The 26,682-nt window shown below is 38.3% G+C and overlaps 2 protein-coding genes across 6 annotated transcripts in view; one reads left to right on the top strand and one right to left on the bottom strand.

The window, feature by feature from the left end:
• Rho-5 (rhomboid-5) overlaps nucleotides 1-26,682 on the top strand; it is a 330,384-nt gene that overhangs the window by 106,113 nt on the left and 197,589 nt on the right. The window contains exon 4 of one of the 5 annotated variants that reach the window (XM_076436082.1): nucleotides 11,529-11,570. The exons of the other annotated variants lie outside the window; for them this stretch is intronic. The gene's annotated coding sequence lies outside the window, so the exon portion shown is untranslated. The remainder of the gene's footprint in view (nucleotides 1-11,528; nucleotides 11,571-26,682) is intronic. 5 annotated transcript variants of the gene reach the window in all.
• On the bottom strand, nucleotides 23,222-26,215 carry LOC143215153 (uncharacterized). Its single transcript, XM_076437009.1, has 7 exons — nucleotides 25,919-26,215; nucleotides 25,066-25,334; nucleotides 24,827-25,000; nucleotides 23,715-23,964; nucleotides 23,571-23,639; nucleotides 23,420-23,509; nucleotides 23,222-23,356 (listed from the first exon to the last, which is right to left on the bottom strand). Exons 1-7 carry the CDS (start codon nucleotides 26,213-26,215, stop codon nucleotides 23,222-23,224), a joined length of 1,284 nt encoding a protein of 427 aa, XP_076293124.1.

Here is a 26,682-nt window from a genome sequence, read left to right as displayed (position 1 = left end):
GACTCACCCTGTATAGTAATTCAGAATCGTCTTGTACACGCAACATTTACACAATTACAACAATCTACATATGAAAAGGAAATATTTGTAAGATCTACTAACATTTTATGATTGCGTTCAAGAATCGAGTAAACCCGATCCCGGCTAATTATTCCGCGTTAATTGTGCGAGCAACGGGGCCCGCCGATTTAAAAAGACATTAATACGGGGAGGAGCGTCGTACGTGCGATAACCGCGCCCCTTTTTTTCACCGTCGCGAAATTTACGGGGCCCGTGCTTTTTGCGTATAGCTCACGGCTGTACTATAAATCGCGAGGGGTCGCGATAACAACTCTCTCTTGCACGAGTCCATCCTCTCCACCCCAACGAAGGCTTCTTCTGCAACACCCCTCCGCCCCTCTTGCAAGCCACTCCCTCCCCTCGATCCTCCGCTACACTATCAACCGTTACTAATGCGACGATTTTATCGAAATAACGTATGGGCCCCGGGTCTGTACGTGACGATATTGTTATAGCTAATAACCTCGTGTTCGGAGAAATTTGTAATCGAGACCTTAGCTCGCTACCTTGCTCCTGGCCTCGAATCAATCTCCGTGGTACGTTTGCTCGATACGCTGCTGGTCAATGTTCACAATTAAGCACGACTTATTTAATTTAACATTTGAAGATCATTCATCGAAAATTATTGGACTGTGGATTTGATACATTTGTGACTGAACGATAGCCGGTTAGGTATCGAGGCGTCATTAATGAAGGCGTAAAATGATTAGCGGCGCTTAACCTTCGCATTATGCTCGTTTATCTTGCTCGTTCCCAAGAAGTCGGTGTGTAATTGAGACTCTGAATGCCGCTATCGGGCCGGGTACAGAATGCCGCGCGTTGGAAAATTCGTAATGCTCGTGGATTTAATGCGCGCGATTAGAGCCCGATACGTCGGGCTTGTACGCGGACAGAGGCCGGATAAGAGCTGTGCAGAAATGGACGGGGAAAAAATAGGCGAAATTGGTGGTTGCAGCACCGGTCACGCGAATCGCCCTTTAGCTCGTGAGAAGACGATTTTACTGCAGCCGAACCTTACCGCACCTGGTTTCATTTTTCTATCGTGAATTTCAATTGGAATCATTCTAAAGAACGGATAAACGACCCGATTCCGATTGGATAATACAAAGTAATAATAAAAGTACACATGGTGATAGTTTCCAAAGGGCTACAAGATGGTGACAATCGTTTTTTCCTAGCTGGAGGCGTAGCAGTCATGTGAGGGTCATTGACATTTTTTTAAAATAGATACCTGTGAAGCATGATTGATTTCATTGTATCATAACGTCTTAAATTACTGAGATAAACGGAGAGACAGTATTGTACAGGTACAGTGGCCCACAGAACTGTTCATACGCCCTTTAAAACAGAATAACTTTTTTATAATTGTACCAAACGACCTGATGTTTTTATAAGCCATTAGAAGTGTTGGTTTACTAAATGATGTGCAAAAAAATTTTTCAAAAATTATAATTTACAAGGTTACATGTGCAAAAATAAAGAAGGCATTTTTTAAAACTTTTTTATTTGGGCCCTTAATGAAAATGTAAAATATATAATATGTTTTTGTAGATCTATGTTAGTTATACACATACTGAAAATTTCGTCGAAATCGATTAACATACACACGAGCTACATGCGAGTAAAAATCGTAGTTTTACACGACTTTTGATTAGTTTCTGATTAAGATCCACATATATAATCGTACATCTTTCGATTTGTGTCGTTTTTTCCTGCGTCAACCGATTCTGATGAAATTTTCAGTATATATATTCAGTATACAAAACATATATTTTAAATTTTTGTTAAGGGCCCAAATAAAAAGTTTTAAAAAATGCCTTTTCTATTTTTGCATGTAACCTTGTAAATTAGAATTTTTGGAAAATTTCTTTATGCACATCATTTGGTAAACAATGCTTCTAATTGCTTACAAAACATATGAGGTAGTTTGGTACAATTATAAAAAAGTTATTCTGTTTTAAAGGGCGTACGAACACTTGTGTGGGCGACTGTATGTTTCCAGCAAGTAGATTAATCCAGTATTGGTCGGGCATGTAGGTTCTGTGGATATCAAGTATAACTTGATTGTAATTGAATAATTTCGAATTTTTAGTTGCATTATTATTGTATCCTGTAATACAGTGTGACAAGAAATAACGGAGTTAAACATTTCTTATTATAATTCTGTCAAATCGACGAATTTTGAAAAACCAAATGATAACAACCATAACATAGACCTTTAGTATTCATATATTGAAGAAGTTTCGAAGTGGCCACCCTTTGAGCCGATTCAGAGGCTCAAACGTGTTTTGACATTTTCGGCTATGGGCCGCAGCTCTTCTGACGTCATTCGGTCCCACACCCGGCGCAGAGATTTTTTCAGCGACTCGAAACTTTTATGGGGCTGAGCACAGGCCCTGGCCTCCAAAATCGACCAAACGCTGGAGTTCATCGAGTTGAGATCCGGTGAGTACGGCGGCCATTCCGCAGATGTGATGAAACCTGGAAAATGGGATTTGCTACGGTTTTCGTGGATCAAGGGGTCAAAATCAACCAGGAAGTGTATCGACGGAACATTCTCGAAGCCGTCGTACTTCTGTGGGCCCAACAGCACCTCGGCGATCCGGAATGGACGTTACAGCAGGATTCCGCGCCGGCCCACAGGGCGAAAACGACTCAGGAGTGGTGCAAAGCCCATTTTCCAGGTTCCATCACATCTGTGGAATGGCCGCCGTACTCACCGAATCTCAACCCGATGGACTACAGCGTGTGGTCGATTTTGGAGGCCAGGGCCTGTGCTCGGCTCCATAAAAATTTGGCGTCATTGAAAAAATCTCTGTACCAGGAGTGGGACCGAATGACGCCACAAGAGCTGCGGCCCAATGCCGAAAATTTCAAGACACGTTTGAGCCTCTGTATCGGCGCAAAGGATGGCCATTTCGAGACTTCTTAAATATATGAATACTAAAGGTCCATGTTATGGTTGTTATTATTTGGTTTTTCAAAATTCGTCAATTTGACAGAATTATAATAAGAAATGATTAACTCCGTTATTTCATGTCAGCCTGTATATCATTTCGATGCTTCCAATTGTTGCTTCTAATGTAATGCGAGTAAGTAAAGGGTGCGTCTATATTGCCCGAAAAGCGAAGCAGAGTTATGCATTACAGGGTCCCGATACCATTAGGGCAGGTTGGAGACGATAAAGCAAACGTTCGGTATCATTGTTGTAAATTGCTATGTAAGTTGCAACCCGCCCACCGGCGATCTAGATTAATGATTCCATCGGTAGAAATGAAAGCTTCGTTTGCACGAAACGCGCGCCGCCGGCCGATTGATAAAACCAGATACCGTGGAAATGGTTACTGAGAAATTTCTTGTCCCTGTATACATGCGTGACTGGTGTTTCGTATATTTCCCCAACCCTCGGCCGTTCCCATAAACTCGATCCGATTCTAAGGGGGTGGCACTGTCAACCAGCGTCACTCTTTATCATCGTTTTTAACGATCGGCTGATGTATGCACTCGCTGACAGTCACTGTGAAACTCCGACGACGATTACACGACGCACCCATAAATCACTTGTCCCTCCGTTGAGATTGCGGATGGCGTCTGTGCACCAGGAACGCGGTATTTTGAGAAATATCGGGATATCGGGCCGATACCGGACGACAGCCTCAATTTTCCTCGGATAGAAACGTTAATTACACGACGTTAATTTAGGGGAACATCGCAGCCGAAATCACTTCCGTTCGTTAACAGTGTTTAGTTTCATGCTTATCTTCCCTGTTGAAATATTTCATTAAATATCACAGGTACACGCACGTACAGTGACCCAAAAAATATTGAAGTGAAACTTCTTTGTTGAGGGAGCTACAATTTTCTAGCGTTACGGAAGTGACGAAATTTCGCGAATAACCTCGAATAGTTTGACAAGTAACATTTTCGTAATTAATTTACTAACTTTAAAGACTTCACTGGTGAACTTTTAAGATTGTAGAATGTAAAATGAAGCCTTGGCTATTTTCCCATTTCAGTTTTATGCAGGTTTGATGCTTAAATTGTTAGTTATTAACAAATTTTGGAGAAGTGGTATTTAATGTATGTCTGTCCTCAATCAGCCCGCGCAACAATTGTGAATAGCTAATTAACTACAGTTAATTTGTGAACATTTGCAATTGGATAACATAGAATCAACCTCCAGCTAGTTTCACATGCAGTTTCTCATCGGATTTTGTTCCGACTGAAAGATTTATAAACAATTATCTAAACCTTTGTTCTAAACTAACCTGAAAAATTTTTACAGGTGTCAGGTAAATAAAAAAAACATACGCGTGGAAAATCATAGAACATGGAAAAAAATAATGAACGATAAAAATTTGCGACGCAAAGAAGGAGAGCGTATGGAAAAGAAAGAGACATAGTTCATAGCATTTTTCCTGTCTTTCATTTTGTGCCTTCACGAAGATCACAAATGCACAAAGTTCGTAGATTAATTATTGCAATAAATGCCTTTTGTCCTCGCATTATAAGAACAATTTTGTTGAACGAAGCTTTCTCATCGAGCAAAATGAATTTTACGATTTGCGCTTCCCTGGTTTTAAAATCGTTCTCTCTTTTCTCGCGTACTCCCAAAAGTTCGGAACAACAGATATTAAAAATCGGTACTACGAGGGTACCATTTAAAATAGAATTACCAGAATCGATTCTGCCGTATGAAAAACGGCGTGGAATTATCGCAGAGGCTTTAAACTATACTCTGGTGTATTTTCAATATTTCTGTAACAGCTCTGTCATTAAATTGTCGGCCGAATATCAAACACGAGCCCCGCGAATGAATTAAAAATATCATTTTAAAATCGTGCGGGTTTGAAACTTGATTTACGGAATGAATGGGCTATCAGAGTTCATAAAAACGTCGCATTTAAATGAGAACCGAACCGCGCGTCATATACACGGATAGCAATTACACAAATTAGTTCAAATAATTGAGTATCATTTAACGGTTGTGAAATAAACGGAACACTTTTTAGCTCGCGTTTAATCATGAAATTCCCGGCAGCAACCGCCGCGATTTATTTGATAAATAATGCTGCGGGATCCGCGAGAGATCTTATACAAACATGTTTTCAAATGTTCACGGAAGGTTTTTACCGAGTATTAATGCGGTATTAATGCAACGAGCCGAGAATGCAGTTCGTTCGAGTGGGCACGATGCTTCCCTCGTCTTTCTGTTATTCATGAAATTTAAACGAAGGCGTCCAGGTAATAGGATACAACCGAAAATATCGACACACTTTATAATTACTCTCGCGGTGATTAAATTACGCTGTGGGTTCTCTTATTTCGTCGCAGCGCAATCCTCAGAAGGAAGAAATTGCTGGAAGGAAGGTTCATTCCTCTAGAACGGTTCTAATATTAGCGGAATTCACTTGTGAAACCCGGAGGTCTATTGTTAGTTAAACTACGTATAACGTGCGACCAAAGTCGGCAGAGTCGCGGAATAGAACTGCAACATTCTGCAACTTTAGCAGCTAATCCGTGCAAATGCGCCGGCTGCTGCTGTAATTGCGCTCCTATCGAGTTCCATCAAGTTAGCACTGACATGGGGACTTTTTAGGGTCGGACTTCGATTTGAACCTAATCGCATTCAGCACTTTCACCATAATCATTTTCATGTCGTTGTACGAATTAATTCGTGGCTTTCACAATTAAGTAATTGGACCTTTATTTTAAATGTACACGTAAAATAATCAATAAATTCACACGAAGAAATGTATGTACAACAATATACATATCATGTAACATACAGTCGTAATGATATTAATTTTATTGTTCTATAACAACACTTAAATTATTCTCCAAAAAAGCAGAGGGGCAGTTTTCAACAAGTAGATTCAGCCAATAGTGGTCAGACTATAGGTTCTGTGAATATGAAGCATCACCTGAGAATAATTTAATAATTTAGAATTTTCTCGTGCATCTCTCTCTCTCAAATATTTACTAATGTACAGTGTAGTATGTTAAAAATGATGTGGAGTTAAAAATAATAAAATAATACTTTATATCAATTTTATCGAATGGACAAAAAGGAATTGATAAAAGTTCTCCAATAAAAACTAATAGTTGTAACCAGGGACCATAACTGTTATAACCAAAAGGAAAAAAGTCATAGAATAACAAGTATTTCATCGACTAAAATCGTATTGGTTACAAATAAGGATTATAAGAACGCGAAAATTTTGTTTCTTGTTGGTAAGTGTTATCGTTGAGCACGTTTCTCTCATCGATAACTGTAATGAGCGATCGAAATATATTTCTCCCATCGATAACTGCTTTGAGCAACAGTTTTTCTTCGTCGATAACAGTTATCGAGGAGGATCCAATTTTTGAACACTAATAACTGTTATTTGTAACCAAAAGGTATAAAAATCGATATTTTTTAACCATTCTGTTCTTCGAATTTTTTTCTTTATATTTTGTGTGTATACATTATCTTGAATCTCAATAATAATCAACTTTTTATTAATGATTTTTATCGTAGAAAATTTTAGAATAATTGTTATTTTTGGTAGCTGGTTGTAACGTCACTTTTTACAACAAATATTGTTCACAAACATCAATTGCATATTAACCATTCATTTTCCATGGCACAATAAATGAAATTACACGAGAGAAGTAGTACACCAGAAATAGTTCCGACGTTTGTCTTAAGTAGATACATCCGGTAGTGATCAGACATTCCAATCCACTTAAAAGAGCCAAAGAAATTCTCACGATCAATTTCCTGGACAGTAAAGCTAATTGAATGAATCCTTTTACAGAGTCCTTCTCACTGCTAAACTTGTTAGATTAAGTAAACTCGACTAGAATGGTACCGGTATCGACCGAGAAACAAGTTGTTTAAACAAGTGAATATCAGTTACCAAACGACCTGTAGAAACGAGAATCGTTGTGCGGGTATATAGATTAATTCCGGGGAAGTTGACTGCCGCTTCCATTTTGGTAAAATGATATTGGATCGCGTGCTTCAGACATATCAATTTGATGGTGATCGCCCGCTGTCATAAACTGCGATGCACGTCAACATCCACACATTTCGCCGATCTTTTCCGCGGACTTTGTACAAGAAGCGTTGTTGATTATCCATAATTTCTGAAAATTGATAAACTGAAACGGAATTTTATCATTTTGAATTAAAACTGCTACCTCTCAAACAGAACTGCAAAAATAATTAATTTTCCAATAACAACGAAGTCTAAAGTTGAATATGATAAATAACGTGACAGACAATTAATTTTTTCATTAATATCGAACTCAAATCTTTCATAAAGAAATGAATAATTTTAATAAGAACTGTACCATTCTCAGTAAGAACGTAAGAATAAACATCAGAATTGAAACAAAATGGTCCACTGCACCAGAGACACAGTTTTGCAATTACACCTGGGAGAATCGTTTCAAAACATCGATCATGGCATTATTAATAATTCACTCGGTTTCCTGCTGCGCCCGGGAATGCGCCTTATAAGGATGTCGCGTCGCGCCGCGATGTAAAATCCGAAACATCTTAATAATTCAGCGGAAACGCAATAAAAGTTAGAAATCCTCCGCGCGCGGAATTTGAGAAGCAGGCGAATGTAGGTCCGCGCGTCTCCGTCGGTTGTACTCGAGGAAATTTCAATGCATTTTTCTCCATGGAAATTCGCCCATTACCATACGAAATAATAATGGGAATTATATACAATTCGCGCTCGGTTTAAAGCCACGAAACTTTGGGGAGGGGGGAGCCTTCTCCGTAATTTACAAAACTCGCTGCACTACGGGAAAGCGATGTCAGTTTATCGGACCATCGGAACTTCAAAAAATTACGCGTAAGAAGATTACGCCGAAAGCTACTTTATTCCGTTTCCATAATCCAACCGCTTTACCTACTCTTCGTGAAGCCGGGCTACATTTTTCCTCGCCGCGAGTCGATATCACGTTTCATCGTTTATAATCACGCGCTTCGATCGTATCCTGCAATATTTTATAAAACGCTCCCGAACACGGGCGATCGACGAACCCTGCTGACTTCCGGACAAGTCAATTTTACTCCTCCTTTTTGTCCTCCCTTTTGAAACGCCCTGTAGAACATGATTTTATGTGCCAATTTACAGATTTCTTTTTTTTACGTGCTAGTTAAATTAAATTGATTACATATATTTTCCAATTATAAAGGTGGAATTGAAAATAACAGCTTCTTCTTTTGAAACGCCCTGTAGAACATGATTTTATTTGCCCATTTACAGTTTTCTTTTTTACCTGCTTTTAAGTTAAATTGATTACGTATATTTTGCAATAATAATAGTGGAATTAAAAATAACAGCTTCTTCTTTTGAAACGCCCTGTAGAACATGATTTTATTTGCCCATTTACAGTTTTCTTTTTTAGCTGCTCTTAAGTTAAATTGATTACATATATATTTCAATTATAAAGGTGGAATTAAAAATAACAGCTTCTTCTTTTGAAACGTGATAGTAGCACATGATTTTATATGTCCATTTACGTTTTCTGTTTCTTGCTTTATTGTAGAAGAAGTTTATCACACATATGTACTATTGTTAAATTTATCTTACAATTATAACGTTGGGATTAAAAATATCCAATGGTTTCTTCTTTTGAACGAACCTGTAGAATATGCTTTTATGCATTTACTTTTTTTCCACATGATTCTAAAAGTACTGTAGCACATGATTTTATATATCCATTTACGTTTTCTGTTTCCTGCTTTATTCTAGACGAAGTTTATCACAAATATGTACTTTTGTTAAATTTATCTTACAATTATAAAGTTGGAATTAAAAATATCCAATGGTTTCTTCTTTTGAACGAACCTGTAGAATATGCTTTTATGCATTTACTTTTTTTCCACATGATTCTATAAATGAAGTTTATCACAGATACCATTACTAAATTTACATTTCAATCGAACGTGGTGTTTAATGGTGTATGCTTTTAAAACTGCCTATTGTCGACAATGCATTCTTTTAATTTAATTGATTTATATTGTCGGTGATTACTTCGTTCGAATCGAATTAATGGAATTGAAATGTTCGAATATACCATTTTCAATATCGTCAGTATTTCACTATGGTTTTTCTATTCGAACTTTCATCGTCCCCTCGCAGCTATGAAAATATTGTCTTCAGTATATTCGGAGCTTTATTTGTCACGCGGGCGTTCTGTTTTTCGATTACGCGAAAGTGAATTCGAGGCAGCAGCCTGCGAATTTTCGAAGAAAACAATGGTTCCACGTAGGAAACGAATGTAATCGAATTTGCTTGACTATCGTTAAATTCCTTGTTCTCTCGCTACGCTAGCCGGACAAAACCACCGAGAAACGAGGTTTCGACCTAGAAATGGAAACGCAATCACGTCGGACGTCCAGTTAATTACCAATCGGACGATATATCATTCCAAAATAATTCTAAACCGCAGCCATCGGGAGGTTATTCATTGGTGTCATAGTTCTCCATTCGAGAACGGCACTAATTAGTCGCGTCGACCCGAAATGTTCTGTTAAAAATCGAACGATATTTAACGAAACGTATTTATTGTGTATGAATTAGTTCTATATTAAATTCATTCGACAATCAGCAGTTTCGAATTGGAACTTTCAGATTCGTTTAAATAAGTTATTGGTAATTATTAAATATTCTATTCTCCAAATATTTCAACAGGATTTTTGTTTTATACATTGAATACATTGCTCATTTTATAAAATCATTCCAATCTATTTAAATTTTGTTAACCTATAAAATACATTCTCATATACCAAAAAATGAAATTCTTTGTGGAAAGTGTCCGATCTTTAATCATCAAATAAACAAGTAATTAGAGCTGTTCGAACAAAATTATTATAATAAAAAAGAAACTTATAGTGATCGAGGAATAAAGGTTGAAGTCAGTATCTAAAAGTTAGTGTCACCATTATTTATAATTTAACAGCTTAGTTATTGGAAGCCTATCCGTAAGATCCCCAACACAACTGTACTATATCAAACAAGCATTTAATAACTTTTAAAAAAAATTATTAAACTCTCAGCTATTGATCACTGACTTTTAGAAGACCCTCTCAATAACGATTTATTATTATTACTAGACCGCGAATCTTTATGCAAAATTAAAATGTTCTGTATTAATTGCGGAAAGCAGAAGTAAAACGAAACTTGATTTTATCCCCTAATTGTTAAATTTTTCGAATCTTCTACTGTTTTATTAGATGATTGCATAAATTCGTGCCCGATTTGAAAATAAAATTCAATGGTTTCTTAAAGGATACAACTTTACTAATCAATTATACATATAGTCACCATTCTTTTCTAATTGTAGAAAATTTAACCATTTTTTAATTTTAATTTAACCAATCTTTAACCAAATCTTTAACCAATCTTTAAAATGTAACCATTAAATTTTATTTTCAAATCGGGCACGAACTTATGCAATCATCTAACATATTTCACCTAACCAATTTTGTCATAGATGCATAAAGATCCGCAGTCTAATTATTATAATACGAGGCAATTATAATTCGATGTACACTGCTGTGAAATTCCTTTTAATGGCATGCAACGTGATAAGTAGACTGCGGATCTTTATGCAGAATAAAAATTTTCTACACCGATTGCAAGTATTGGATATGGGTGTAAATGAATGAACTATACTTCTGAGAACGTTCCATCGATACTTCGTAATCTCTGTTTAAGAATACGACTCTGAGATCGTTGATTCATTTTTGTAACTTGTTGATAATCCAACAGCAAGAAATAGAAACTAAATTGAATGTTACTTCTTCCCGTAATGATCTTGATAGAGGAGAAATTATATATTGACATCTTCAATTTCAAACATTATCTCAATTTTGCTATAAATGCATAAAATCCGCAATCTAGTGATAAGTATACTCGTCTCGCTGGATGGACAAATTAAAAGTTATCGAATACGGATCAAGGAAACGGTGTACATCGTTGAACCGCGGCGCGCATCCAGTCAAATCGACACGCATCGAGCCGATGGATATCGGCGCAGCGCCGTTTAATGGCCCGTTAATAAACTGTTTCGCCGTGTAGCCTGGCTGTTTTTCCGAAGGATAAAATCCGAAACGACCCGGCGAAATTACCGTTTTCATCCGCGCAGACGATTTCCGTCCGACACCGTCGCGTTTGTTGCATCTCCGGTCGCATTGATACGCGACAACCAGGATGCAGATGTAGGATGCGTGTTACGTCGGAACTTTCGTGATAACGTGCTCGTAACGGTGAGCCGTAACTTTGAGCACAACCTGCTGTACAGCTACACAACCGTTCATTACCTGACATCCTGCGAGAACGGTGCGTCTACTGGGTGTTCCCACACGCACTGATAAAATGTTAATTTCTCGATTTTTCTATTTAATGTCAATGTTGTTGTCAACAGTAACCTCACGTTGAATTTTCTTACTGTTACAGGTAAACGAAGCCGACGCGTCGGTGCTCGGATGTGCAGTAGCTGTAAGTAGTTGAGGTCAGTGATAAGTCAGCCGTTATACAGTAGTGTATCGGAACGTTGCGCGGTTCACAGTCTCTGGGAAAAGATTCGGAATGATGCATAGGTACTTTGTCATTGTTATCTGAATTCTTTTCAAGCGGAGTCTGCAGATTCTGTGCTCGATCGTTACACATTCTGTGGAGAAAATTCAGGACTTTCATGGAAAATGCAAACCATTGTACAAGACGGATTGTCGGAGAATAATGGTCGAACAAATACCGCCCCCATTTTGGGAGAAGGCGATAAGAGAGCGTCAGTGGGGTCAATGCTTTAAACAATTTGTCGCATGAAATCAACTAATTTGATTAAATTCTTTCGATATTTGTTTTATCCTTGTGTGATAACTTGGTCGTTACACATTCTGTGGAGAAAATTCAGGACTTTCATGGAAAATGCAAACCATTGTACAAGACGGATTGTCGGAGAATAATGGTCGAACAAATACCGCCCCCATTTTGGGAGAAGGCGATAAGAGAGCGTCAGTGGGCTCAATGTTTTAAACAATTTGTCGCATTAAATCAACTAATTTGATTAAATTCTTTCGATATTTGTTTTATCCTTGTGTGATAACTTGGTCGTTACACATTCTGTGGAGAAAATTCAGGACTTTCATGGAAAATGCAAACCATTGTACATGACGGATTGTCGGAGAATAATGGTCGAACAAATACCGCCCCCATTTTGGAAGAAGGCGATAAGAGAGCGTCAGTGGGCTCAATGTTTTAAACAATTTGTCGCATTAAATCAACTAATTTGATTAAATTCTTTCGATATTTGTTTTATCCTTGTATGATAACTTGGTCGTTACAGGCACAATAAATTTATCATTCCAAGGATAATTCATATTGTTTGTATCATGGATTTACACGTCCAGTTCTCAGAAAGTAAGTCGAACATAAAACTATTGTTCTATTGTTGGAATAATCACTAATTATAAAAGTTTATATTATTAAACCAGACCAACCAGCCGCAAAGGATTAAAATGTAAATAACATGGAATGGATAACAATGAATTGATTAAAACATCGTCCACGGTATTTCCAGGTATTGAATTTTTCGTTCACTAAAAAAATGAGAAAAGGAACAGTAAGTTAAAAACGGGAATTCCACACGAATGGACACATTGAGTTTATTTCAGTAATTTAAAATTGGACGAGGAGATTTTTCTGTTCCCAATATAATTCCGTCCTGCACCATCATTTAAACGTTCCTCAAATATTCAACAGATTTCACACACACGCCAATGGATAAAAAAATATACGGAACTTGCAGACAACAAATATCCCCTAGATACAAAGTAACAATGAATTAATAATAGAAAAAGGAAAATTTACAAGAATTAATCATTGCAAATTACAATTCCCTTAGTTTCTTTGAAATCTAAATCTTAAAACATAGCTCAAATAAGTTATTTGCGAGGGCTACGAATTAATTTATACACGTTATGTATTAAATCTATTAAGAGGATCAACTTTGACCTCAAAGAAGTGGTTTCGAAATTGAGTAAAAGAGAATTAATACTGAAGGATTTAAAAGGATCCCTAGCTATGGTTACCATGAGTTGTTAGAATTGTCCTTCGCCCAAGGATTACTGAATTTTTCCCCCAGGAGTCGGAATAATATATTTCCATAATTATTGCTCGCGAAGCTCGGTCGCACAATTAGGATCACCCCGTATGGGGTTAGGCGTGTGCGTAAAATCCAGCATGGTGAACAATATCACGTGGCAAACGGCTAACGAGGGTACTGCGGCTACAGGAAGCACGATCTTACCGACAGAATGCAGCTTCCGTTTTGTAATTAGAGGCGGCACCACGTATTCCAAGAGATATGCTCGCGCACGCGTGTGCATATGTACGCGTGCGTGTGTATATGTGCTCTCTCCAGCCCGTGCCACGTGTGCCGTGGTCCGATTAATTCCGAAGATAATTAAAACGGAAGCAACTTACGCGTTATTTTTCCCCTACCCCTCTCACGCTCCGTTTTATCGTCGGTTTGATTTACGCCGGAGGCTGGCACAGCCATCGTGGTACAGCCCCCCTCCCCTCCAACCCGTGTCGTTCTTTTTTTTCTCATGGCCGCCCCATGCTTATGGCGGCTGTATAAATTTTACGGTCCTTTTTTACCCCCACCAGAAAGTCGTTCCGCGCTCGTTTCGAAAATTTAGGACGTTCCTCCCGGAGTTTCCTGTTTGACGAGCACCTTTCTATTCCTGTGTCTCTGGTTCGCTGTTTAGAAATATTTACGCAGCGGGAATGGGATTTTTGTGGCTCGTAAAGAACGGTTTTGTGCGTTTTCCGGGACATCAGCTATTGGTCATTAGTTACTTTGAATTGTGAATTTAATTTACGTACTTGAATTTGGAAAGGGCATTTAAGTTCACAGGGAAAAAGTTTTATTATTTCTTTATGAAACCTGCACCAACATATTCGCGATATTTTTCTTTTTGGAAAGAGTCCATACACGGTGGAACTAGAGTCTCGATTATCCGAACTTCTATTTAAATTGTCCATTAACTCAAACGATTTGTCGTACAAATCTATAAAGATGTAATGCGAGACTGTGACTAGGCAACTTTTGTACTATCGAGACGCTTATGTTTCCTTGATTGGTTCGGATAATCGAGGTTCTGCTTCTACGATGAACTGAACGAGTAAATGTAATCCGAATTGCGTCGTGTTTGGAGTCGTTTCAATCAGAAGAATGTCACGGACGTGTTGTCAAAAAAGTTTCCTAAAAAAAAAATAATCCGAGTAGATATTTCGTTAATTTCCACATTACCGTGTTCCTGTTTCTCCCGGGGTCTTTCTCGAGTGGTTTCGCGTAATCTTTGTCCAGGCGTCGTCGCGCGATGGGTAAAGCAAAGGCGGGAGATAAACCGGGCGGGCAGAATGCAAAATTGCGAGGTGTGTATATGCATAAATAGTAGGTCACATGTAGTAGATGTGCGGTGCCGCGGAGAGAAAGCCGTTTCGCGGGTTTCGCCGTTTTTCTTTCGACGATAAGGATCGCGGCCGATCTATCAATGCCACGTTTAGTCCCGAGGCAGCCCGCGGAAACGATATTAATAGTCGTCCTAAATACCGAGGAGTGTTTATCGAGGAATTAACGTTGGAGCCCGGTTAACGCGGGATTTCGAGGCTTCGACGCGAGAATAAAGCCTCGCCGGATTATCGATTCGATGACCTTCACTCGATAATTCCGACACCGAGGAGCACTTTATTCGCCATCGCTGCACTTTTTCACCCCTCCTCCCCTCTCCCCGCCGGCTTTCACATCCCTTCCTTTTTCCCGTCAGCCGCCGGCGCTCGTCCCCGCACAAGAGAAATTAAAATGGGAAAACATCACCGTCGCGTATTTATGGACCGAGTAATCGACGGATTGCACGGATAAAAGCTTCCCCGATGGCGGATCGCCTGCTTAAAGCGAGATATTTTCTGCTGGGGATGATCTACGCCAAGGAAACCCCAAAGTCTACTGTATTTCTCTGTATGCGGTTGCTCGAATGAGAAAAAAACACAGCAGACCATAGTTATAGGTATAGTTGACAGTGTTTGGAATCATTTGGCATCATCGAACTTCTCACAGACACGTTAATCTGTCTATTGAAACTGATTGAATGACGATTTTGATATTGTGGGTTAAAATCGACCCAGACTCCGTCGTCGAAGGTTGCACCTGATCATTTAACAGATTTTTCATTGAACCAATTAATGTGGAATTGAATACTATAGCAATTGAAACTACAAGATAAAGTATGATTTTCAAGCTTTCTTTTGGTACAGCACAATTATTGAAAACCCTATTAACACTAAACATACCGAGTCGTAAACTGGTCTTATTCTGGTACATGTTCAGACTTTGTGCGGCTACTATTGTAATACATGTTCCAAAAAGATATCTACACCATTATGGCTCGTGAAACCATTATTACTATATTAATAATTATAGAATAAAAATCTGGAACCGGTCAATTTGACCGGTGGCGGTTCTTATAGTGTTAATAGACTTCCGGTAGAGGAGGAATTTACAAGGAGTTTAGAAAATTAATTATTGTGGGAATTAATAAATTGTGAAGCATTAATCGAAAGAAAGAAACTATATGTATATTTAATAATACTAAACGACATTACAATAATATATGTTACGCCGGCGCGATACACTCTCGTGCGCGCTTACACGTTACGATACGACTATGACTATGTAGAAAAGCTATTGCACGCGAGATCGCTGATGCGTGAGATCTATGCGCGATCGGAATGAACCAATACTTCATTCTAGGCACTGGAACCGTCTTCATTAATTTTCCCATCACGTAGATTTTTCAGCATTGTGTTTATATAATCTGCAGTCATCCTGGAGATTATGTTTGTATCTGTCTATCAACTTCCTCGCAATTTTTCGCTCGAACTTTTCCGAATGGTATCGTGAAAGCTTAGGCGGATTAGGCAGTTTTCCGGCTGACGAACTCGCCGATAAATAGTGAATTAGCGACGGACCTAATAATATATTGGATAAATCGCGATAGATAATAGCGTTTCACCGTTCAGTGGAGTGGACGGGCACCTTAATATAGACGTGCCACGTCGGACAAATAAAACGTTACGGTCGTCACGGGTCCCTAAACGTCCCACTTTTCACCGTGACAGTTATTACAGCTCGAACGTCGTCGTCGGTGGCGTTCTCAAAAACAGTATCCCCGTCTTGCCTCGCGTTTGCATGAAACGGAAACGAGCCCCGGTATCTCATAAATATATCATTTTTCTTCTTCCATCGCAGCTGCGCCCTCTCCCTTCTCCCGCTCCCCCCTCTCTCTCTCTCTCACTCTTCTCTTTTGTATTTCTTTCGTTCTGACACAGCCCGTCGCTTCCCCGGGCGCTGTTATCGCGTGCATTAATAATTGCACGGTTCTGCGAAAACGTTTCACGACTTGACGGAGCTTTACACTCCAGCGTCCCTAAATATCTGGCAATGCTCGGATGGAGAATTTGTCGGAGCACAAACCGGTTTTCCTTTTGTCCGCGGATAAGTAGATCAAGAAGTTCTCCGACCTACCATCCCCCCGCAGATAATTCAGCAAATTTTTTTTTCTTGTTTTTTAGCTGAACTTTTCTCCGATTTCTTCTGTTAACCTTCGTGGAGAAATTCCGTGGATAAAAGGAGAAATGAAGACTTTGAACAGACAGCACAGGACTTCTATTTTTTATACGTTGTTGTATGACGTTGTTCTCCGAAAAAAATTGATCGGATTCTAGTGTTAGAAACGGCTGTGCGGTCTGATGTTTTGTATATGGTTGACCTGAACTACTTGTTCTTTCGTTTCGTGTGCACAGTTGTGAATTCGGAATAGATTTTGAACAGGCAGCTGAGGATTTCTATTTTTTTTATCCTAGTCTTATCTTTAGTATTGTATGACGTTGTTCTGCGAAAAAAACTTGATCTGATAGAAGGTTTAGAAACGGCTGTGGGGTCTGATGTTTCATGTATGGTTGACCTGAACTACTTGTTCTTTCGTTTCGTGTGCACAGTTGTGAATTCGGAATAGATTTTGAACAGGCAGCTCAGGATTTCTATTTTTTTTATCCTAGTCTTATCTTTAGTATTGTATGACGTTGTTCTGCGAAAAAAACTTGATCTGATTGTAGGTTTAGAAACGGCTGTGGGGTCTGATGTTTCATGTATGGTTGACCTGGACTACTTGTTCTGTCGTTTCGTGTGCAGAGCGTGAACTCGGAATGGAAATTAAATAAATGCAAGCTTGAGAAGTAAGCAAGGAACTTCCTGTGCAATTCTCCTGTTCACGACCGCAACCCTAAACACGCCCATTCTCGTAAACACCCGGGGTGCAACGATCGATGCCATAACCTCGAGATTTTTCCATCGCGAACCGAGCCCGGTGGCAGCAAGTCAAATTGAACCTTATATTTCGCAGCTTACGAGCCAGCGTTCTTTGGACAATAAAACTCTTTCAGGATTGCGAAAACTGGGTCGTTTAGGGACATAACATTCTATTCGTCGGCCGTGTGTAGCGTCCATACTAAGACGCCTGTCCAGTACTGTGTATTCCCCAGAGAGAGAGAGAGAGGGGGTGAGAGAGGGTTGGTATTCTCATCGAAAAGTGGGTCGACCGGTATTGTTCGATATTATTTATCGCGTTCGTTAATTCTTCTCTCCCCGTTCCGCCTCGCGGCCGAACTGACCTCCGCAGCTTTTCATGGAATCCCGATCAATTAACTCGAAGAGAGCCTCGTGTAAGCAACGACTCCCATTCACGCGGAACTTCCGACCGGGAAACTGCCTCTCGAAGATGAACTTTTCTGCCTTTCCTACTTTCGTTCCCTTTCCTTTTTTTCCTTCCTTTCTTTATTTCGTTCGGCTGTCTTGGAATCCTCTCTTGGCTGGACCGAGCCAACCAGATGAGAGAGGCAGACAGAGATGCCTGGAGAATAATCACCAAGAAAATGAGCCTTTGTTCGCATTGTTTCGACGCTCGGCTTCCTCCCTCCTGATGCCCGACCAGCTTTCGTCCTTAATCCAGTTTCCCGATGTTTCGTGACTATTCGATTCGCCCTCGGTATGGGAATTAGGGTTCTTCTGATCCTTCCATCTTCGGTGATCGCCGAGCTGGAGTTAATTAGTTGGTTGATACGACGAGAGGTTGCCAAGTGATAAGAGAGAAAATTATTTGTGTGGTAGGGAATTCGTTGGTTATACAGTGGCCGAAATTTCTATGAAGTCATCTTCTTTTTCATAGATATTTTAAAAATATCAACATTTTTGTTGATTTATCGTATCTGGTCTTGTGCCTCGCAGACACTCGGATAGAGGGACTGCGTACTCTAGACCGCTATGTTTACTATTTACGTTTGTTTTGATATTTTTTTCTGTGTGGTGCAGAACACAAGTGCGAAGTTTCTATAAAGTCACTTAGTGTTTCTCTGCATTCTGAGCAGAGAACTACGTGGAAAACTGAGAATATTTTCTAAAAGTATTAGTTTTAGAACTCAAAGAAATACTGTTTGTTATAATTTGACTCACGTGTATGAGAATGCCGAGAGGAAAAGTACTAACAAGTGTGAAGAAAAAGCATCAATCGCGCAATTGCTAAGAAAATTAATCAGTCATATACCGTGATTAATGATTATATCAATTTACGTGAAAATTACGGAGAAAATCATTTTAAAGGTGGTAATAAAATATTGTCAAAGAGACGACATTCATTATTAATGAGATCTGCGGCTACGGAAAGGAAAACTGCAGCACAATTGCGAGCTGAATTGGAGCTCCCAGTAACAATAAGACGTGTGCAACAACTTTTAAACTCTTCTGGACAAAAACGCAACGTAAACCAGGCCTTAAAGAAGCGCATAAACAGGCCTGTCTTGATTTCGCACGGGCACAAAACACAGTGACTTTATAGAAATTTCGGTGAGTGTAGTGTGTTGGAAGTGATTATAGACAGATTTGATCTGAATGTAGCTCTGATATATAAAATTTTGGGCGATGTTTCATATATAATTGAGCAAGACTACTTGTTGAATTATTTGCCCTTATAATTATATAGATTAGGTAGATAAAGTACGTTATTCCTCAATAATATTTTTATATAAAATTAATTTTCATATTAATTACAAAAGGTAACAAAAGCGAAGTTAATCTTCATATATTTCTGTTGCATGGTTTTTTATTCAGGCAAGTCATGCATACATTCAAACAGTTCAGAAATCATGCAATAATTTGGTGCTTAACAATTAAATGTAATATGTTTAATCACTATGGCCGTACTTAACACTAAACCTTCCACTGCTGGTCGTGTAACCGATTCACATTGTGTGTTTAACAATTCACTGAAATTACAAACATGCTTTCACAAGAAATCATTGAATAAATTCATTTATTAAATAAATTCGATCTTGTCATTTTTATAAGGGAACGAAAATTCAGCGTTAAAAATAAGTTTAGGTAGATACGAGAAAGTTGATATTTTTCAAGTGTAGTTTGCTGTCACGTTCACATCTGTCGCGTTCGCAGCTAAATTTTGCCTCCTTTGCATTTGCGGCCACGCTAATTGAAGGATCACGATCAGATAGGTAATGATTGAGCCCAACACCTGGAAAACGACAAATTCAGTTTCAAGAAATTCTGAATACGATTTATGAGATTGTTATACAAAATCGACGTACACTCGAAAGAAACGTACGGTCGATGTCGACGAGACCGCAAATATTAAATACCAATGGATTCGCTATTACTTGGTGAGTGAAATATTGAATCTAGAATGAGATTTAATATAAAAAAAGATTACATAGCGATTGTATGAAAAGCTTTAATTGTTTACCTCGGCGCGGAATTTTGTGCTGACCGATGAGTTGTACAGTCGACAGAGAAGGAATCCTGGTTTTTTTGCCTGCATGAAATAAAAAAATATTTTCGATACGTATTATTAATTTTTAAGTTTATCAGAAAATTATAATAAGCTCACCTCGTTAGTTATCTGCATACAGTTGTTGTGAAGGTTAACCATTCTTGACATGGTGACTATTAGCCAGGTTATCACGGGACAGATTTCATGAATTATTTCGTTCGTGGATATAGGTTGCCATATGCAAAAGTTGAACATATATAATAATAGAACGAGTGTGACGAGCCAGATGAAAATTGTCAGGAGGAGCTGCGTTCCGTAAAACTTATTTATTCTTGTTGCGATGTTGATCAAGTCCAGGTGATAGTTCCTGTATGTGACAGCACATTTAACTATTTAACATTTCGATCCTTTCGATATATGAAATTGTGAAAAAGAATTCTGTTCAAGTAATATTATTAAATTAAACTTCCTTTCTGAAAAATAAATTTTGCAGTTGAATAGATTGAAGGATTATCGAAAATATAATTTCTAGCGAGGAAGAGGCTTCTATAAAGTCAATGTAAATTTGTGAAAAATGAGAACGCGTTGATCTCTTACAACATTACAACGTCTATAGATAAAAGATGTTATATAATGAATATCTTTTACTTTGCTTTCGTGATAGTTTCCACATTTTCGTTGACAGCATGAAAGTTCGGACGTCCTTTCTTCTGGCTGTTGGGTATCTCGAGAAATCGTTTAGGGCCCGAATGAATAGACGTTTCGATCATCTCCTCCAATAAGTGGTTCAATTGAGTGAACTTCATTCGAGTATGCCTATTTATGGAAAGCACGCGTTAATATTATTCCAATAGTAATAACATCGAGTTATCATGTGCTTACCCGACCCAGAGTATGAAAGATAGTTGCACAGTCATGAGCATCATCTGGTTTATGCTCGTGCCGAAAGTTAGAATAATTTTGTCCATGGTTGGTGCGTTTGGGTCAATTCGGAAATTCCACGTGACCAGCAAAATTGCCATGATATGCGTCAACCACCCACACAGATGAAAAATTCGATCCTTGTATTGTATTGGTTCCTGATTTGGCAATCCGATTGTCTGCATTTCCTGATCGATTTTGTCTATAGCTTCAATCAAATCCTGTGTAATCTGCTTACAAAGGGAGTAAAAACTGTCTTTTAAAAATGATTTTGTTTAGTGCACTTTCAAAATTTTGTTTAAAACATAGTCTGAATATGTGTTGTACTTAATATACTATAATAATATACAGGGCGTTTCGTTTATCTGATAACGGAAGTATCTTATGACGCACTGAAGTTACGAAAAGAATTTGTTTACAAAAACTTTCGGTATGAAGGGTACAATCATATAGTCTAATTTTTTTTGAGGAGTAGAATGGTGAGGAGGGGGGGATTGTTTTGTCGCGGAATTGCAGTTCTGTATATAAAAGATTCGTTTTATAATAAATAGAACTCGTAAAACTGTTCGATTTTGCTGAAATATCTCTATCAGCTTATAATAATAGCAAGCTGAGCTTGTTTAAACATTTCAAAAAAACAGATAAAAAGATTTTTACTACGATTTCGGCTTAGGGTGCCAATCATTGTACAGTTTACCCTATCAAACGCCACGTACCTTCGTTTTGAATTTCGTAACGAATATCAGCACCGTCATCGTCAGATACGATATCGCGGTCCACGTCATGCTCAAAAACAAATTCAGTTCTACTTTTGGAATTGCGAAAGCTTCTCTGTAGACAAATTGCATCATCAATACAACGTTGAAGGATATCCAGGCGACAACCGTGTAGACGCTCTCCACGCACTTGCTCACTTTCTGTTTTTTCGACACAACGAACGAGCCGGTGCCAAATAGAATATTCAATAACAGAACCGGTCTGATAGTCTCGCTGAACGTTTTCGGTCGGAACATCTTTCACGATCTCAACTTTCCATTCGAAACGAAATAGACCGTGCTCGACGCTGTACTGTACTTTCCCGCGACGGTACCGTCGCTCGCGTGGCGATCATCCTGTCGCAATTTTCAGAATTAATAGTTCGCTAAGTAATGAAATTCGCGATGGAAAAGTGTGACTTTCAGTGTCCTTGCGTTGACTCGTTGCCCTTGCGAGCTACTAAACACTAATGGGGATCAAGAGAATGGGGTTTAAGATCTCTTGATTACATAGTTCTCGTGTCCGACTATTGCTAGCCTTTTCTACTCGTTTTAATTTGGAGAACACACTGGCAGTTATACCAATTTATTGAATACACATAAAAATGTTAGTACTAACAGGTTGACGATAATGAATTTAACACTAAAACTACCGAGCACTGAAAGGGATTAAAATGTTTATTTTTATTGCTATACAGGGTGTTTCGTTTATCTGATAACGGAAATATCTTGTGACGCACTGAACTTACGAAATGAAGTTTCGAAAAAAATTTGTTCACAAAAATTGTTCGGTATGAAGGGTACAATCATATAGTCTAATTTTTTTAGGACTAGAATGGTGGGGAGGGGGATTTCAAAGTCAAATGAAGTGTTTTAAATGGAACGTCCAATTTTTTATACCATAGATCGATAGAGTATCAAATTCTGACTATTATAGTGTTGACCTTCATATGACTTAAACCTAATAGTTAACGAGATATTATCCAAAGAAGAAAGAAAATTGTTTCGATAATATCTCGTTAACTAGTAGGATTAAGTCATATGAAAGTCAACACTATAATACTTACAATTTGATACTCTATCGATCTATGGTATAAAAAATAGGACATTCCATTCAAAACACTTAATTTGACTTTGAAAGCCCTCCTCCCCACCATTTTAGTCCTAAAAAATTAGACTATATGATTTGTACCCTTCATACCGAACAATTATTGTGAACAAATTTTTGTTCGTAAGTTCAGTGCGCGTCACAAGATATTTCCTTTATCAGATAAACGAAACACCCTTGGATAAAGAAATTTATCGAATCATTTTCCATGTAAGCAACGTCATAGTTTCAATAATTATAGAATTAAAAACGTAAGACCGGTCATTCGACCGGCAATGGTAGGTTTAGTGTTAATGTACCAAAAATTATTGAATAGATTTATTTATTCCAGCTTACATTACAATACAAGCAACACAACGACTACATAAATTCTATCTTGCCACTTTTGCAAGCAAAAGAAAATTCGTTAGATTTAGTCTGGGTAGACTTGTTAAAAATAAGTTTATCTGCGATTTGGTTGAGGTTTCAAGTGTAGTTTGCTGTCACGTTCACATCCGTCGCATTCGCAGCTATATTTCGTCTGTTGTTCACTGGCGTAAACGCTAATTGAACGATCACGAGCAGATAGGCAAAGATCGAGCCCATCACCTGAAAAATGTCCTGAATTCAGTTTCAAGAAGTTCTGAATACGATTTATTAGATTGTTATACACGATCGACGTACACTGGTAAGAAACGTTCGATCGATGTCGACGAGTCCACAAACATTGAGTACCAATGGATTTTCTTGTACTTGATGAGTGAAATTTTGAACCTACAATGTGGTTTGATACAAAAAAGAATTAGCGATTGCGTGAAGAACTTCGATTGTTTACCTCGGCACGGAATTCTATGCTGGTCGATGAGTTGTATAGTCTACACAGAAGGAATCCTGCTTTACCTGCCTGCATGAAATAAAAGAGTATAATCAATATTGTTTATTAATTCTTGACTTTAAAATAGAATATTAATATACTCGCCTCGTTACTTGTCTGCACACAGTTGCTGTAGAGATGGATCATTCTCAACATGTTTAGGATTATCCAGATTATCACGGCACCGAGTTCTTCAAACGTCTCGGCTCTGGATAGAGGTTGCCATATGCAAAAGTTGAACATATATAATAATGTCACGGTTGTTAAGAGCCAGTTCAATGTTGTCAAGAGAAGCTGCATTCCGTAAAACTTATTTAGTCGTCTTGTGATTGCGATCAACTCCAGGTGATAGTTCCTGTATCGAACGACATATTTAATTATTTAACATTTCAGCCTCCTGGTAACCTCCTGATAAAGGGTATAGCTGGATAAGCATGGGCCAGCGGCCCCTGATTTTCCTGATTCCTGTCTTAAAACATCGTTTTATGTCTAAAAAAACATTGTGTGAAATTTCAAATGTCTACCCCCAACGGATAGGGGTGATATTGAGGTAAATTCCCCCGCACTTAAATGCAATTTTCTCTAAATCGAGAAAAGATATCGCGCGCGCGACATGGGATAAACCGCAAACAAAAGATATAGATACACTCTATATTTGAGAGATTTTTTTAGAATTTTTTGCTAATTATTTATAGTTGAAAATAATTAATTCATTTTTTGGGAATTTTTTTCACTATCTTCCTCTGGATTGGCACCTACGAAAAAATTCTAAAATATTGCTATGATTCTAACCTGTTTCGTGAAAAAATCTCAGAAGTGTCCGTTTGGTGGAACAGTGTAAAAAAAAATAAAGTATGTCGGCGAACGCTCGGTTTGATCAGTAACGGCGCAGCGACCGAGTCTCCTTGCGGTGGCTAGTGACGGGAGCGAACGGGAAGTCGGCGCTTGTACGGAAAAGCTGATACATGTAAAAATGCGACTAAATCTTCTAATATATGATTACAGTTGGAAGTCTAAATAATTATATTCTAGGAAATAGCTTACATTGAAGAAGAAAAATACGTGTAAAGCTAGTTTGTTGCTGTCAAGTAACCGAGAGAAGAAGCTTCTCACAAGCTTTAGTCGCATTTTTACATTTTTACATCTAAATTAATCTTTTAAAATAATTTCAATCAATATGAATTCTAGATAATAGATGTCTGATCAAATTCGTTTACTTTGCTTTCGTGATGGTATCCACGTTTCCCTTGACAGCATGAACGTCCTGACGTCTTCTCTTCTGAACCTGGCTGTTGTGTACCTCAAGAAATTGTTTAGGGCCCGATTGATCAGTCATTTCGATCATCTCTTCCAGTAAGTGGTTCAATTGAGTGAACTTCATTCGAATATGCCTATTTGTCGAAAGCACGCGGCGATGTAAGTCAAATATTCCTAACATCGTGTTATGGTTCCTTACCCGATCCAGAGTGTGAAAGATAGTTGCACGACCGTCAGGATAGTTTGGATATGGTTCAAGCCAATAGTTAGAATAATTCTGTCTACGATCGGTGCATTCGGATTGATTCGAAAAATCAATGTTACTATCCAGGACATCGTGACATGCGCCAACCAACAACCGATATAATACATTTGGTGCTTGTATTGAATTGGATACTGACTTGGCAATCCGATCGACTGCATTTTCTGATCGATTTGATCTACAGCCTCGATCAAATCCTGTGTACTCTGCTCACAAACGGATTAAAAACTGTGTTTTAATCATTATTTTATTCACTCCCCGGATCTAATTATGATTGCAAATGTTAGTGTACTTTTTAAATCTTTTTAAAAATGTAGTATCAATTTTTAATCTGTAGCTCTATTGTATATTTTTATAAATTTCATTAACCAGAATATATTGTACTTGATATAATATGATAATTACGCTGCTGATGTTTATGCAATTTGCAATTTTTCTAGACGAATTTTAAGAGAGAGAGAGAAACTGGAATCAAATAGAATCTTATTTCCCGTGGTAGTAGACTTTTTAGATCTGGAATAAATTAAAATCGTTCTAAATTCTGTCGCATTTTATATCCTAGCATTTTTTTTTAAATTCCATAATTCCATTTGAAAAAACAAAGTTGACCTTCAAGGGACCTTCAAAACGCCACCCAAATAAAAAATGGATACTGTCCCCCCTTCTTCCCCCCTCGAAATCGTTGTTTTACACTTTTTTAATATCTTTCATACTTTTCGAGTTATTAGGCTGGAAAGTTTTCAAATGAACACCCTGTATAAGAAGGGTACGAACGGTAGCCGCCACGTACCTTCATTTTGAATTTCGTAATGAATATCAGCACCGTCACCGTGGCATACATTATGGTACTCCACAACGCGATCACGATCTTGTTCACACCGATTGTTTTCGGTAGGACGGCATTACGGTAGACAAGTTGCATCATCAATACAACGTTGAAGGATATCCAGGCGACAACCGTGTAGACGCTCTCCACATACTTGCTCACTTTCTGTTTTTTCGACACAACGAACGAGCCGGTACCAAATAGAATATTCAATAACAGAACCGGTCTGATAGTCTCGCTGAATGTTTTCGGTCGGAACATCTTTGACGATCCCAATTTTCAATTCGAAACGAAATTGACGGTGCCCAACAGTGCACTGTACTTTCCGGCGACGGTTCCGTCGCCTGTGGCGATCGCCCTATCGTAATTTTTTAAATTAATGGTTCACTAAGTAATAACACTCGTTATGACAAATTGTGACCTTCAGTGTCCTTGCGTTGGCTTGTTGCCTTTGCGAGCTACTAAATGTTAATGGGGGCCAACAGGATATGGATATGATCTCTTGATGACTTGGTTCTCGTGTTTGCCTATTGCTAGCCTTTTCGACTTATTTTTATTCGGAGATACACTATCAGCAATACCATTTTATTTCATTCGTATCATACTTTAATCATTAGTAGGTTAACGACAATGTGTTTCATGTATATTTCAAGTAGGAGTAGCATATAGTAGTCAATGAAACGTTGCATTGTCATTACCAGCTCCTAATGGTGGTCGCATCGATTAAC

The sequence above is a fragment of the Lasioglossum baleicum genome, chromosome 13 (assembly GCF_051020765.1).
Source record: "Lasioglossum baleicum chromosome 13, iyLasBale1, whole genome shotgun sequence".
NCBI lineage: Eukaryota > Metazoa > Arthropoda > Insecta > Hymenoptera > Halictidae > Lasioglossum > Lasioglossum baleicum.
The sequence above is the reverse complement of the archived record's forward strand: the minus strand, read 5'-3'. Positions and strand labels throughout refer to the sequence as shown.